The sequence below is a fragment of the Colletes gigas genome, unplaced genomic scaffold (assembly GCF_013123115.1).
Source record: "Colletes gigas isolate AHSC1104 unplaced genomic scaffold, ASM1312311v1 Colletes_gigas_Sc00019, whole genome shotgun sequence".
NCBI lineage: Eukaryota > Metazoa > Arthropoda > Insecta > Hymenoptera > Colletidae > Colletes > Colletes gigas.
In genome coordinates, this window is record NW_025106648.1 from 1,903,317 (window position 1) to 1,915,650 (window position 12,334).

The following is a 12,334-nucleotide window of genomic DNA, read 5'->3' on the forward strand; positions in this document are numbered from 1 at the left end:
CACATGATATGGTTATCGAGGGACAATGGGGCGAAGGGGGGGGGGGGCGGAGGTTACGCTAACCGAACTGTGACGCGCGGTACGTCGTAGATTTTCTTTTTTTTTGTTTTAATAACAAAAGAGAGAAGTAAAAATAGGAACGCATGTTGAGTGCGCAATGTTTGTCTTTTCATAATCTTACGACGTGTATCCGTTTGACCGATATCGCGTGGATATCGCTTTGAAAACGTACTATACAATCGTTTGCGTTTCAACATCCACGTCTCCACGACGAGTGTATCCGCGCTTCTTTTTCTAACGACTTAACAATAATCGCGAATGAGTATAGTCTATTGAAAGTCCGGGAATAGAATATCGCGTAGTAGGAATAAAGTATTAAATAATAAAATCTGAAAATAGAGTATTTAAACTACAGCAGCCTGGGGGGGGGGCTAAAAGTCTATAAAATGGAATACAAAAAATACGTCGAAATCTTAAACGAGAAAAGGAGTATAATAACTAATGAGCTACGCTTCTTTTTCATTTTTCTTTTTTTCTCTCGGAGATTTGCGTTTTAACGAAGCTGTGTTTTCAACGTCTCTTTCGAACATCGACAATCCCTGCTCACGCTGTTCGGTTATGTTCTGAGCATGGTTTGTGCGCTAAGAGAAATGTTTGCCTGTATCACAGACTTCTTTGACAACGTCGCTCGCGCGCTCCGTGTGTGATTAATTACATTAATTAAATAAATACATAATTTAATTAAAAACCTTTCTTCACTCTTGCGATTTAGACAAAGATCTATCTTAGCATATCAGTTCCTGCTATAAAACCGTTTTTTTATGCTTGTCGTTTAAAAAATCCTATATGTACATCGAAGGGCCTTCCGTTTCGAGCAATAATTTCATTATCCCTTTTTTTTTTATAAAATCTTGCGTGACCATTCTTTCGAACAATATGGCTTCGGATGGTGGCATTCCCATAACCAACGAAATCCATTATCGTCGTCTATGTTAATTGTAATACGATATGTTAACCGCCTCTCTACTTTGCAACACGCGCGAAGTACGTTCGTTAATTTTCCACGCGAGAAGATCGCACGTACAATACTGTATACTTGAAAACACAAATAATAGGCTCGAACAAAGGGATTGGAAAAAAAAAAAATGTAATAATAAACAAACTGGCAGCAGTCGGATTACTTGCCTGATTAGCCTCCACTATCGTCCAGTTCGTAGCAGCAAACTGAATCTTGACTGTTTAAATTTGCTCTATGCCGGGTAGTTTCTTTTTTCATTTCTTTTTTCGTTCTTTTGGATTTGATGGTTATCGGGTTTGCGCATAAGCTAAGCTGATGATCCTAATTGGCAATATCGATGAACACAAATAAACGGCAAAAAATGTAGCCTTTGACGGGAACGAAAGACGTTTACGTTGGGTTGAATGCTTGCTGTTGAGAACTGTACTCCAACAGGGCTATTGGAAACGTCTTGATGTGCGTTTGCCACTGCGCCGACAGTTGGAAGAACTTTACACCGTACCACTCCGTACCGTCGATGCTCACTAAATCAAAAAGTTAAAATCAGTTCTATAAATATACGATGCAAGTCGACTAATTATCTGCTTAATGGTTTTGGTATAAAGGTTCACTCGGCGGACGATGATTGTGAAATACGTTTCCATGAATTACGTTGCGAGATGCAGTCAATAAAACTTTGACTAAATATACTTGGCGAATTTACTCATCGAATATCTTACTTACCTCTTAATGGAATGTTGTGAGTTTTCGCAGAACATATAAGTCGCGTTACACCGTCGACTGTTTGACTCTTTGGCTCGTTTTCCTTTTCTTTTTCTTTCTTCTTGCCCAATCGCATTACTGCAAAGGTAGCAATGTTATGCGAATTACTTGAAAGGCTAACTAAAAAGGAAGTGATACAAGAACATTCGTAAGTTTCGTTCGGTTAAACGACGACAACAATGCAACGTGCACGCACTTTTCTGTTTCTTTTCTTTAGTGGTGTAGTTCATGGACAGGTGATGACCAGGGGTTTCCCCGAATGCCGGAAGTCTTTGAACGTGCAGGGCCCTGAAGGCTTGCCTCAACGTGTTTTTCCCTTTTTCTCCTTGCGTTTGCTTGCTCCAGTAATCGAGCTGCAGCTCGACCGGTTCCCAGCCTTCCCTTGTAGGCTGGCCAACGTTGGGACTACTGGGTGGCGTTAACCTACCGGGGGGTGGAATAGGTAATCCAGGTGGCGGCAGGGAAGGTGGAGAACCAGACATGGTGATGTTGCTTTCCTCCAGATCGACCGAAGCGGACGAACTGCTGTCTGGACACCCTACTCGAACGTCGTTTATGAACGGGATGAATATTTGGCTGCTGTCATCCGTTTCTCTGCAAAAGAAGATGAATATTTTGTCAATAATGACTGTAATTCTGCGTAAATAAATAAAAAAGTGCGAATTTTTTTAACAGCATCCTAATCAATTTCATTATACTACAGATATGTGTGGGGTCCATCGCCTCCCATACTTGCCGCCAGAGGGACCGTTCCTCTCGCAAGCGCTCGATCGACCTTCCGTTTGCATATACAGGGTGGTCCACGCAATTGTTTCAAGTCATAATTCCGTTATTATTGCATTTCCGAAAAAATGCCAAAGGAAAAAGATAAATGGTTCGAAGAGCACTATATCTGTAGGCTTTTAAATTTTTTTTAGATGCAGCAGTGCATGTGCAATTAACAATTGCATCATTTCTTTAAATAGAAATGCATCTTTTTTTTATACAGATCGATTCTTCTGTTCATTCTACGTAAAAAATGATTAGGGTACCATGGCAAAAAAATTATTAGATCTCGAGATATTTTCAAAAAATGTCTTTATTGAAGAAGATGCTCAAACACTTCATGACTATGTTGTAAAGGTAAACACCGTTTCGACATTGTTGTCATAACAGAAACTGATTTGTACGAGTAAGTATTTCATCATTCAGAAGCAATTCACATATCGTAACTCGAGTACGAAAACTAAGAATTTGAAAAAGTGCGGTTTCTAAAAAATAAGTTTTGCAATAACGTTATCGCAACAAATATATCAATACGTTGGCCAGCCCGTTCACCTGATTTAACTCCCTTTGATTTTCTTTTGTGGGGTTATTTGAAAGATAGAATTTATTCAAATCCCATAGATTCTGTAGAGAATCTGAGAGAAAGAATGATACTGGAATGTGCAGCAATATCTGCAGATAATTTAAACGCAGTTATGCAAACAATAAAAAAACGTTATCAGAAATGTTTAGAATGTAATGGAGCAGCGTTTGAGCATCTTCTGCAATAAAGACATTTTTTGAAAATATCTCGAGATCTAATAATTTTTTTGCCATGGTACCCTAATCATTTTTTACGTAGAATGAACAGAAGAATCGATCTGTGTAAAAAAATATGCATTTCTATTTAAAGAAATGATGCAATTGTTAATTGCACATGCACTGCTGCATCTAAACAAAATTTAAAGGACTACAGATTTAGTGCTCTTTGAACCATTTATCTTTCTCCTTTGGCATTTTTGCGTAAATGCAATAATAACGGAGTTATGACTTGAAACAATTGCGTGGACCACCCTGTATACTACAAACGGATGTCTTAGGTCTATATGTCTGCTAGGATGCCTCTTTTTTCATAGGACCCCACAAAATTCATAATTTGGATTTTGGGGTAATAATTCAGTCAATCTTATAATAAGTTCGACTCCTTTTAGGTTTTATAACAGATTAGTACTATAACAGCAGAAAAGTATTGTACGTTCAAGGGGTACAGGAGCTCAATCATCCCAACCACACCGGTGTTTGGTCACACCCCTCTGCTTGATTTCGTTCTTTCACTCCACGTATAGGATCAAATTTAAACATATACAATATTTCTTAAGTAGAAATATAAAAAAAACAAACACAGGTGGTGATATTGAAATCTTTTAAATATCTTTCAATACCTTGAAACACCAAAACCATTTAATCCCCCCTCTACTGTTTCAACGTTCTAGCTCGACCCACTTGCGTGGAACACCCCATCACGGGGGGCGGACCTCCGTTATCTTCGCAAAGAAGTATAATCGACAGGCTTAGCAAGGTTTTCTCGGCGAAAATGATTCCAAACACAGGGCCTCCCCTTTTACTTTGACGAGGGTCAAATTGATTCCGCTTTATCAAGTTATATAACGACTGAACACCCTCCCTAAGTTTGGCTAAATATAATTCGGAGGAATTCGGTTCGACCCTCGATATATCGCGAAGAAAAGGAACACGACGACTGACAGGCATCGGTTGATTACCTGTACGTAACCATAGCTTCTGCGATTGGCAGCAGCAAGGTAGTGCTGGCGACAGCCAAATACTCCGTGACCCTCGCGGCGCACTCGGTCGAACCGCCTTCTCTTTCCAGCAGCTCTTTCCACTCCTCGCCGAACAAGATGGAGTACTTCGAGTCTATCGAGCAGAGATACTTGGACAGCGTGTTGGAACCCAGTGGTACCGCCAAGAACTTCAGATAATTCTGCCAGTCGGGCGGCCGAAAACTCAACAGGTCCACGTAATGGCGTAGCACCGCGTTTACGAAACTATCGCCACCGGCGATCACCACTTTGATTGGGGCTGGTGGCTTTGCGGAACTGTTGCAACTGGAAGTAAAAAAGGGTTACACTCATTGGCATGACTCTGGTTAATGTTCCATCTTCCTCGAAAACTTATGCTCAAGTTTAATATAGTTTACATTACTTTATTATTATACTGTTGTAGCTTGTGTTATACAGTATTGTCTCTATAGAAGCGACGCTCTCGGGGCTCAACGCTCGGCTATATCGTGGACGAGAAACGATTCTTGATACTTTGTTGACGCCTACTGGAGGCGGCGAGTATAGAAAAGAACAGCGAGCATATGACAAAGAGGGACTGAGCGGCCGAGCATCGCCGAATTTGCTATCGCTTCCTTCGCTTCGGGTCGGCTGTAACGAAACACAGGCGATGTTTATGCAAGCCTATACGAAATCGGTGTTCTAATTCTGACTTCTACCTCTCTTGGTAGAGGTCGCAGAATGAAATACTGATTCTGTATAGGCTCGCGTAAACATCGCCTGTGTTTCGATACAGCCGACGTGGAGTCACTTGAGCGATGCATGCCTTTGATTTCTTATTGCGTTAGTAAATAGGACCTAAATTGTATATCGTATTTGGTGTCATTTTAATCAGAAAAGTGTCACGAATATGTTGATGAAGTTTGAAAAAAGGAAGAACAAAAATAAAGATGAATTTCGTTGTTGATTTAATATTGTATATGTACTAGTTAAATCGTGTCATAACTTCAGTACATATATGTATGTATCGATCGTTTACTGCAATAGTGATATAACCCGAAAAGATATACATAACTTGCGAATTTAAACTGTTTAACCAACTTATTTTACTCTGAGTTGTCTCACGATTTCGGCAAATAAATGATAGGTCAATTAAATTACAATTCCTTTTTTCAGATGAGGATACACTTTAAAGAAAGGTCAAATGTATATTATAATTTATGAAAAACAATAATAAAAATTATGTTGTACTTGATCTTAGTTAAATCAGAAAACTGTCACAGACATGTTAAAAGTTTCAAAACAAGAAAAGGAAAAATAAAAAATTTGTATTATTGCACTAGTGTTGCCTTAGTAATTTGAGCCCGTATCGTATGACAATGTTCGACGACCGACTGTCAAACGCGCCGCTATCTTGGGGAACCGCCCATAGGAAGGCATACTCGCCGATACAGCGAGTGCTTAGTTCTAACGGTACGCAGTGGGGATAAGTAGAGGGGATATGATATTTGCCTATATCGTGGACGAGTTCCGAGCTTATATAGAGAAAATACTGTATTAACTTTTTTTTTTGTATTTAGTTGTTATTTTTGGTACCTGAAATTTATAGACTTGTTCATAAAAGAGCATATTTTTGCACTCCCTGTATCTCGTGATCACGACCATCGCGTAGTTTAATACAGTTATTGTAATTTATATTAAACTATGCTGGTGGTGGTCATGATTGAGCCCTTCCGATCACGAGATATGGGGGGAATATAATCACCATCAGCATAGTTTAGTAAAATTATATTAACTAATATAAACTATGTTAAACTAAGCTAGTGATGGTCGTGATTCTGCCCTTTTGATTACGAGATTTGTGGGGGTGCAAGGAGGGTGTATTTTGATAGAACTTTCATTGAAAATATGCCCTTTTAAAAAATATCGCCAGTAAAAAATATCGATTTCTAAACTTGATGGTTACACGATAATCGCTACTCGTGAGTAGAACTTTTTCGAATTGTGTAAAATGGATAACGTTAATATAACTGTTATAATTAAAATAAATTTCCAGAACACACAGAACGCAATTTCCGTGTAATCATTACTTCCTTTTATTTTAATGGTAACAGTTAAGGGCTCTGACAACTTAAAATCATAATACTCGTATTATCAGATCTATTTTTAGATTGTGATTTGAATATATTTGATAATTTTGTTGCTCGACTATTTTACCTCAGAGATACTTGCACATGTTGAAATCATCCACGAGGTATGGCAGTCGTTACAGAGGCTTTAATAAAATGTACAGATTTGTCTATAAAGGGATATATTTCACAATGGAAATCCTATTCAGATACGATCTTCTTCAATTCCCTATACCTCGCGAACGAAAGGGTTCCAGCAACCCAAACCATCCTCATTGTGATCTTTGAGGCACAAGCTTTCAAAGAAAATAAGACACGCTTCGCTGGTCATTGACTCAATAACTAAAGCGGTGTCCAATTATTGTAGTCTGTAACGTTATTCAGTATCAAACCACGTCGTCTTTTAACGACGTGTGAAATACAGTGGGAGCCTCGATTAATCGGAGTACGACTTCTTGAGTAGGGAATTATTTGATGTATAAAGAATGCACCTAGTAAATCATTCTATGTGATTTCATGACGTTATATATTTAACAAGAAAATCCTTAGTAAAAGTTTTCCACAGTCTATAATAACTAAAAATTTCCTTAAAAATACCTAATCATATATTTGCTTGGTGATTATAAAACTGATCAGAATAAGTAATCCAAAAAAATTGAATTTATCACTAATTCTGTGTTACACTGACCTGTATTATACCAATATAACATTTTAAATATATTAAAAATTATTTAATTTACCAATTAAAGTATTTCAAAAACTAAGGTTTAATTTGAAGAGTTCTTTTATTCTGGAAATTCACGAGCATTATACGGTTTATTTTTATATTTTAAAATAAATAAATATAACAAAATGAGGTAATAAGATCGATTTAGAAAGTTGTACGTGCTACTTAATTTGCATTTTCTAAGCTAGACAAATACAGTGACAGTGACAGTGTAGATGCAACATTATTTTTTACTATACACGTCAGTTTGTCGCAAGTATAATAAGGCTGTAGAAACAAAAAATAAAATAGAGATTTGTTTGTGATTGAAAAATTGTATACCATTTTTGAAAAATGGTCCATAAAAAGAAAATCACAGTTGATAATGTAATAGCAATATAGATTGTCTGAAAGTGGTGTGCATCGAAAACGATACGGTGGGCATAAAGGGGTTAAGAGTATCGCTTATCATACCACTTGATTGTGTCTCGAGTATCTCATTACACGCCTCCCACTATTCAGCGTCGACACACACGTATACCCTAAGTCAAAGTAGGGGGGAAACGCTTGGAACGCGGGAACAACACCAAACGATCTAATTGGCCGAAATTTTAACAACATTTTGCGAAAAAAACGGTGCATTTACTACGTACATTCTGAACTGTTTCATCCTTTTGCAGAGTAAAACAGGACAGAATAACAAAACATCAACTTCAAAATAGCGAGATAAATTTCGATAAAAAACGAGAAGATTATTGCAAGATTAATCAAAATATCTAAGAATTCACATTTTATTCTATTCTATAAGCCATTGCACGACATATGGATCTCAAAATTGTATAATTGGAATGATTACTCATGCTAATTCCGTACACACAAAAAGAGATAGAATTGAACAATCGCGATATTAAAAAAAAAAGCGATAATATTTTCTTTGTATAATCTTCATTTTGTTGTCCCTTTTATATTACTGATTTTTAGATTTTTTTATTAATTTTTTCCTCGTTGTTAAATGAATGATAATAAGTCCAATTAATCGAGGCTCAACGATTAACGATTTTTAGCAAGGAAGAAGGATAATTACAATTTTTGTATTCGCGTGACCAAGCACGTGAACGTGGCACGAACGTCCGCCGGAGAAGCAGTGGTCAGGACTCTCTGGTTCCTTTCTTGAAGCCTTGTGGCGAGCACCGCTCCGCCAGGATCAGATAACGAGACCAACGACACTGCGTCTGGCAAACTGTCATCTGGTAAAACGCGGCTTAATTGCTCGACTAACGCTTTCCTCGGCTGAAACAATGCACCCATTTGTTAATAACGCGTCACGTTGTTGTAAAAGATATACGGGCGAAATGTTTAAAGAAGAAATCATCTGTTTGCACGCTGAAATTAGAAATTGATATCCTGTGAATTACAGTGCAACCTGAAACAGGTCGACTCGACGACAGAAATAAAAATAAAGCGTCGCAAAAATAATGATTCAGTCTATGGGGCGATTCTATACGCCTAACACCAATGCACCTTTAAATTTTCAGTATTTCTTTTGATCAATTACGTCGTTAATGCTCTTTTCGAGGACTTAAAATTCCTTTGAAATAGAATGTATCCTGTATTTAGCAATGCTTGGATAACTGCGAGCCATTTTCGATTGGATAAGTGAACGATAGTCACCCCTACTACACACGAAGCTCATTGAATGGACCGCGTATATAGTACATAATGCAAAGATGAAACTTTGTTATTTTTGTTTTTATTTAAATAAAACTTTTACCAATGTATTCGCGAGAGTTTTCTGATTAAAATAAGACCAAACACGATATAATTTGTTCTTAGCCTACTTCTAATAGACTATAAAATCATGTTAAATACGATTAAATACGTACTCATTAAATACGCAAATATGATCCAAGTTATATCGTGTTTAGTCCTATTTTAATCGAGGAAACCTCACAAATATATTAGTAAAGAACTCATTAACGAAAAATAAGTAAGTTTCACATCGTGAAAATCAACCATGCTTTTATAAACACGAGACTTACAGTCCTGCGTTTCTCGCAGTTATCCAAAACTTGCTGTATTCTTTGATTTTCATTTATACAGGATTTTTGACAAGTTTTAGTACAAACTTTGATTTTCTATGTTAAATATTAAAAAAAGAAAAAAGTTTCGGTTTGTATTTGAATCAGCCTCGTATTGTACGAGCGATCGGTAACTACCTCAGAGCTATTCAAGTCGGCTGGAGGCTTTAAGTCTACGCTGAGGCTGTGCTTTTTAGACTTATTACTACCCGGTATGCCTCTGTCGCGGGTAAAAAGTCTGCTCCGTCTGTCCGAGCTCTCGGTTTTATTGTGCTGCTCCGATTTCGGCGGGGAGCCCGGCATATAATTCGGGGGATCGTTCGCCTCGTGATCCGTCCAATTTTCTGGATGCGAATCGCTGTCCGCTCTCCGGGAGCTATCGTCGCTTTGTCTATCCACGCCGCGCTCTGCAATGAAATTTCATTATTCTTCGTCGTGGTGCACCATCGATTGCTCGCGCTGACGATCACAAGCTCGAGACCACCTTTCCCGTTGTTTCTTTTCAAATATTCGCGCCATTATACAGCGCTTTCCTCGCGAGTAAACAACGGACGAGAAGTTAATTTCAGGCGGGCGGACATTTTGGAGAACACACGTTAGGGGCGCGTGGAAAGACATCTGAAAATTACTCGACGTGTAACATTTATTTCATTCAATAAATTTTCATACGTATCAAGAAAATTAATTTTTGTCAATTTATAGCCAAGAATTTTATAGTAATGTGTTGTGTAATTTTCTGTTGTACCGTCAGCACAGGGTTAAATTAGTAACGACTTAGTTAAATTAATAGCTAAGATAGAAAATTAATTTTTTTAGCCATCAATTTTTGAATAGTTTTTAAATTTAATATACAAATTTTTTTTTTAAATACCTTGAAACAATAATTAAAAATGGAATTTATAATGAGTATAAATGTATATTTAATCAATTTAAAGGTATTATTTGTGAAATAAAAAATATTTTATTGACTGTAGATCTCCAGTGACCACCGTGACAGTCAACGCATTAAAGAAAAATATTGTGTTAATGCAACATTATTCTGTTTGCCATGTTTTGTCAATATTTACTACAAATAAACTATTATTTTTTTTTCCACCGAAATTCTACAATTTTAATATTTATAAAGAAGCTATGTAAATGCAATATTTTACTGCAAATAAACTGTTGCTCCAACATAATTTATTATAATAAATTTTCTGTGTTTTTCCCGCTATGTAATGCTGTACAAAGTAATTTGATGTATAAAAATGATGATCCTTAGAAAGAATGTATTTTATTGAATTTTTTAATTTCCATTGAATAGTTCAGTATGCCAGAGGTGGTCTCGAACTTATGACAGGCGATGCACGCGATAACGGTGTAGTCGATCAAAGGTGGAAACACATTACAATCACGTCGTGAGTTCGTGTGAACGCATGTAGCATTCAAAAATTTGTACAACGTTCGTCGAATAAGATTTCGCTGTCGCGTCTGTTCATTGCTCACTGTTTCTACTTATGTTCAACTCTAACTCTATTAGACGCGAGCTCGTACAGTAATGATTCTTAAAATGAACATATAGCATGTTTCGTACAGCGATATTGTGTCTTAAATATCGTCTTTCACGCTTCTCTGGTTCCAAAGAGGATCCCTCCATTTGGAAGGAACAGAAACGTTCAATTTACGAATCACGTCCGGGGTTCATTTTAAGAATCATTATATTCAAACTCGATTTTCTCGAAAACGAAGCTTCGTACGAGCAAACTTTATTCTTTCTCTTCGACTTATTTGTTCACGAACCATTTTAACATTTACAGAATCTTCATAAATTTTTCTAAAACATATTGCAACATTGCATCAGAGTCGGGCAAATGTTATTCACCGATAACGAATAAAAATGTTAAATTTATTCGTAAATTAATATTCCTTTAAGTTTCATTCGTACGTTAGAATCCACTAACGGGTGTTTTTTGAAGATCCAGGCGATGGAAAACGCGGGCAAGAGCGAGTTTACGAACGTATTTAAAAATTCGACTCGATTCTTTTCACGAATCCGGCGACACGCGATAACGTAAACGATTCCACGGGTTTCGAAAGTTCCGTGACGCCGTACGCGTTTTAAGAGACGTGACAGGAATGTGCTTCCGCCTTGATACGCGGGACAAGTTGAGAACAGTGATAGAAACGCGTCTAACGCGTCCAATCGTACAAATTAACTAAGAACACTACACTCTTAATCGACGTAAGGACTCGGTAGATAGAATAGAGAATGTGAACTTACTAAATGTATCACACATCAAGGATACCACGAATCTGCGCGCGAAATACATGGCAAAGGCATTCGTGATCGACAGTCAAGTATATCTTTTATCGGAAGCCTCCCAAACTTGCAATCAATCGTGTCGCATTAATCGTACAGAACGAAAAGTTAGTAACAAGGTAGAGTAGGTATATAAAAATTTGTAGTAAAAAAGAGATACGTACGTACGAGCAGATAGATAGAGACGGAAATAGAGAGGCCAGTGGACAGGTGCGAAGTTCGATTAAATTGCTACATACGGAAAGGCGAAAAATAAAGGCAGACAAACGGTCTCGTCGGAGCGTTCGAGGGCGTTAATCGAAGAGGAAAGAGCGTCCTAAACTTTTAGTAAATGAGAAACAAATGACTACAAGAGATTGGATGTGCCATGTGAGAATTTATTTCCACTGTTTGCTAATTACATTCAGTTTTGTTGTTACGCGCGTTACATCCGTCGATCGACCGTGTTACTTTAAAAGAGCGATGCAAAAACAACAGAAGCACAAATCCGACAGATAGAAAGCGACTTAAAAAATGCGAGAAGCGAAAATATGCCGTGCTTCGATTATCCTTGCACGCGTTCGCGGGCCTCTGTCGTCGAGGCGTACTTACAACGAAACGGACATCGAATCATAATCGAAAGATCATTGCAAAGAACGGTTTGATCTAGATCTATCGTGAAAACCATTTGGCATCTAATTACCCGAATTTTTTCATCGCGAAACACCAATATTTCTGTTGATTCATGCGCTGGAGTTCCTTTCTCAATCTACAAAATTATATTGGAATGTATCGTTCTCTCGCCTGGCTAAACTATTTA

General features: G+C 37.5%; 1 protein-coding gene across 4 annotated transcripts in view; it reads right to left on the reverse strand.

Moving 5' to 3' along the window:
- The window catches only part of LOC122400616 (phosphofurin acidic cluster sorting protein 2), a 99,383-nt gene continuing 87,049 nt past the window's right edge, over window positions 1-12,334 (reverse strand). For 3 of the 4 annotated variants that reach the window (XM_043402152.1, XM_043402150.1, XM_043402149.1), the window contains 6 exons: window positions 9,375-9,643; window positions 8,243-8,448; window positions 4,306-4,650; window positions 1,977-2,374; window positions 1,742-1,900; window positions 1-1,542 (listed from right to left, as the gene is read on the reverse strand). In XM_043402152.1, coding sequence (XP_043258087.1) covers window positions 1,409-1,542; window positions 1,742-1,900; window positions 1,977-2,374; window positions 4,306-4,650; window positions 8,243-8,448; window positions 9,375-9,643 — 1,511 coding nt within the window. In that variant the 3' untranslated portion in view covers window positions 1-1,408. The remainder of the gene's footprint in view (window positions 1,543-1,741; window positions 1,901-1,976; window positions 2,375-4,305; window positions 4,651-8,242; window positions 8,449-9,374; window positions 9,644-12,334) is intronic. The other variant, XM_043402151.1, reaches the window with a different exon arrangement.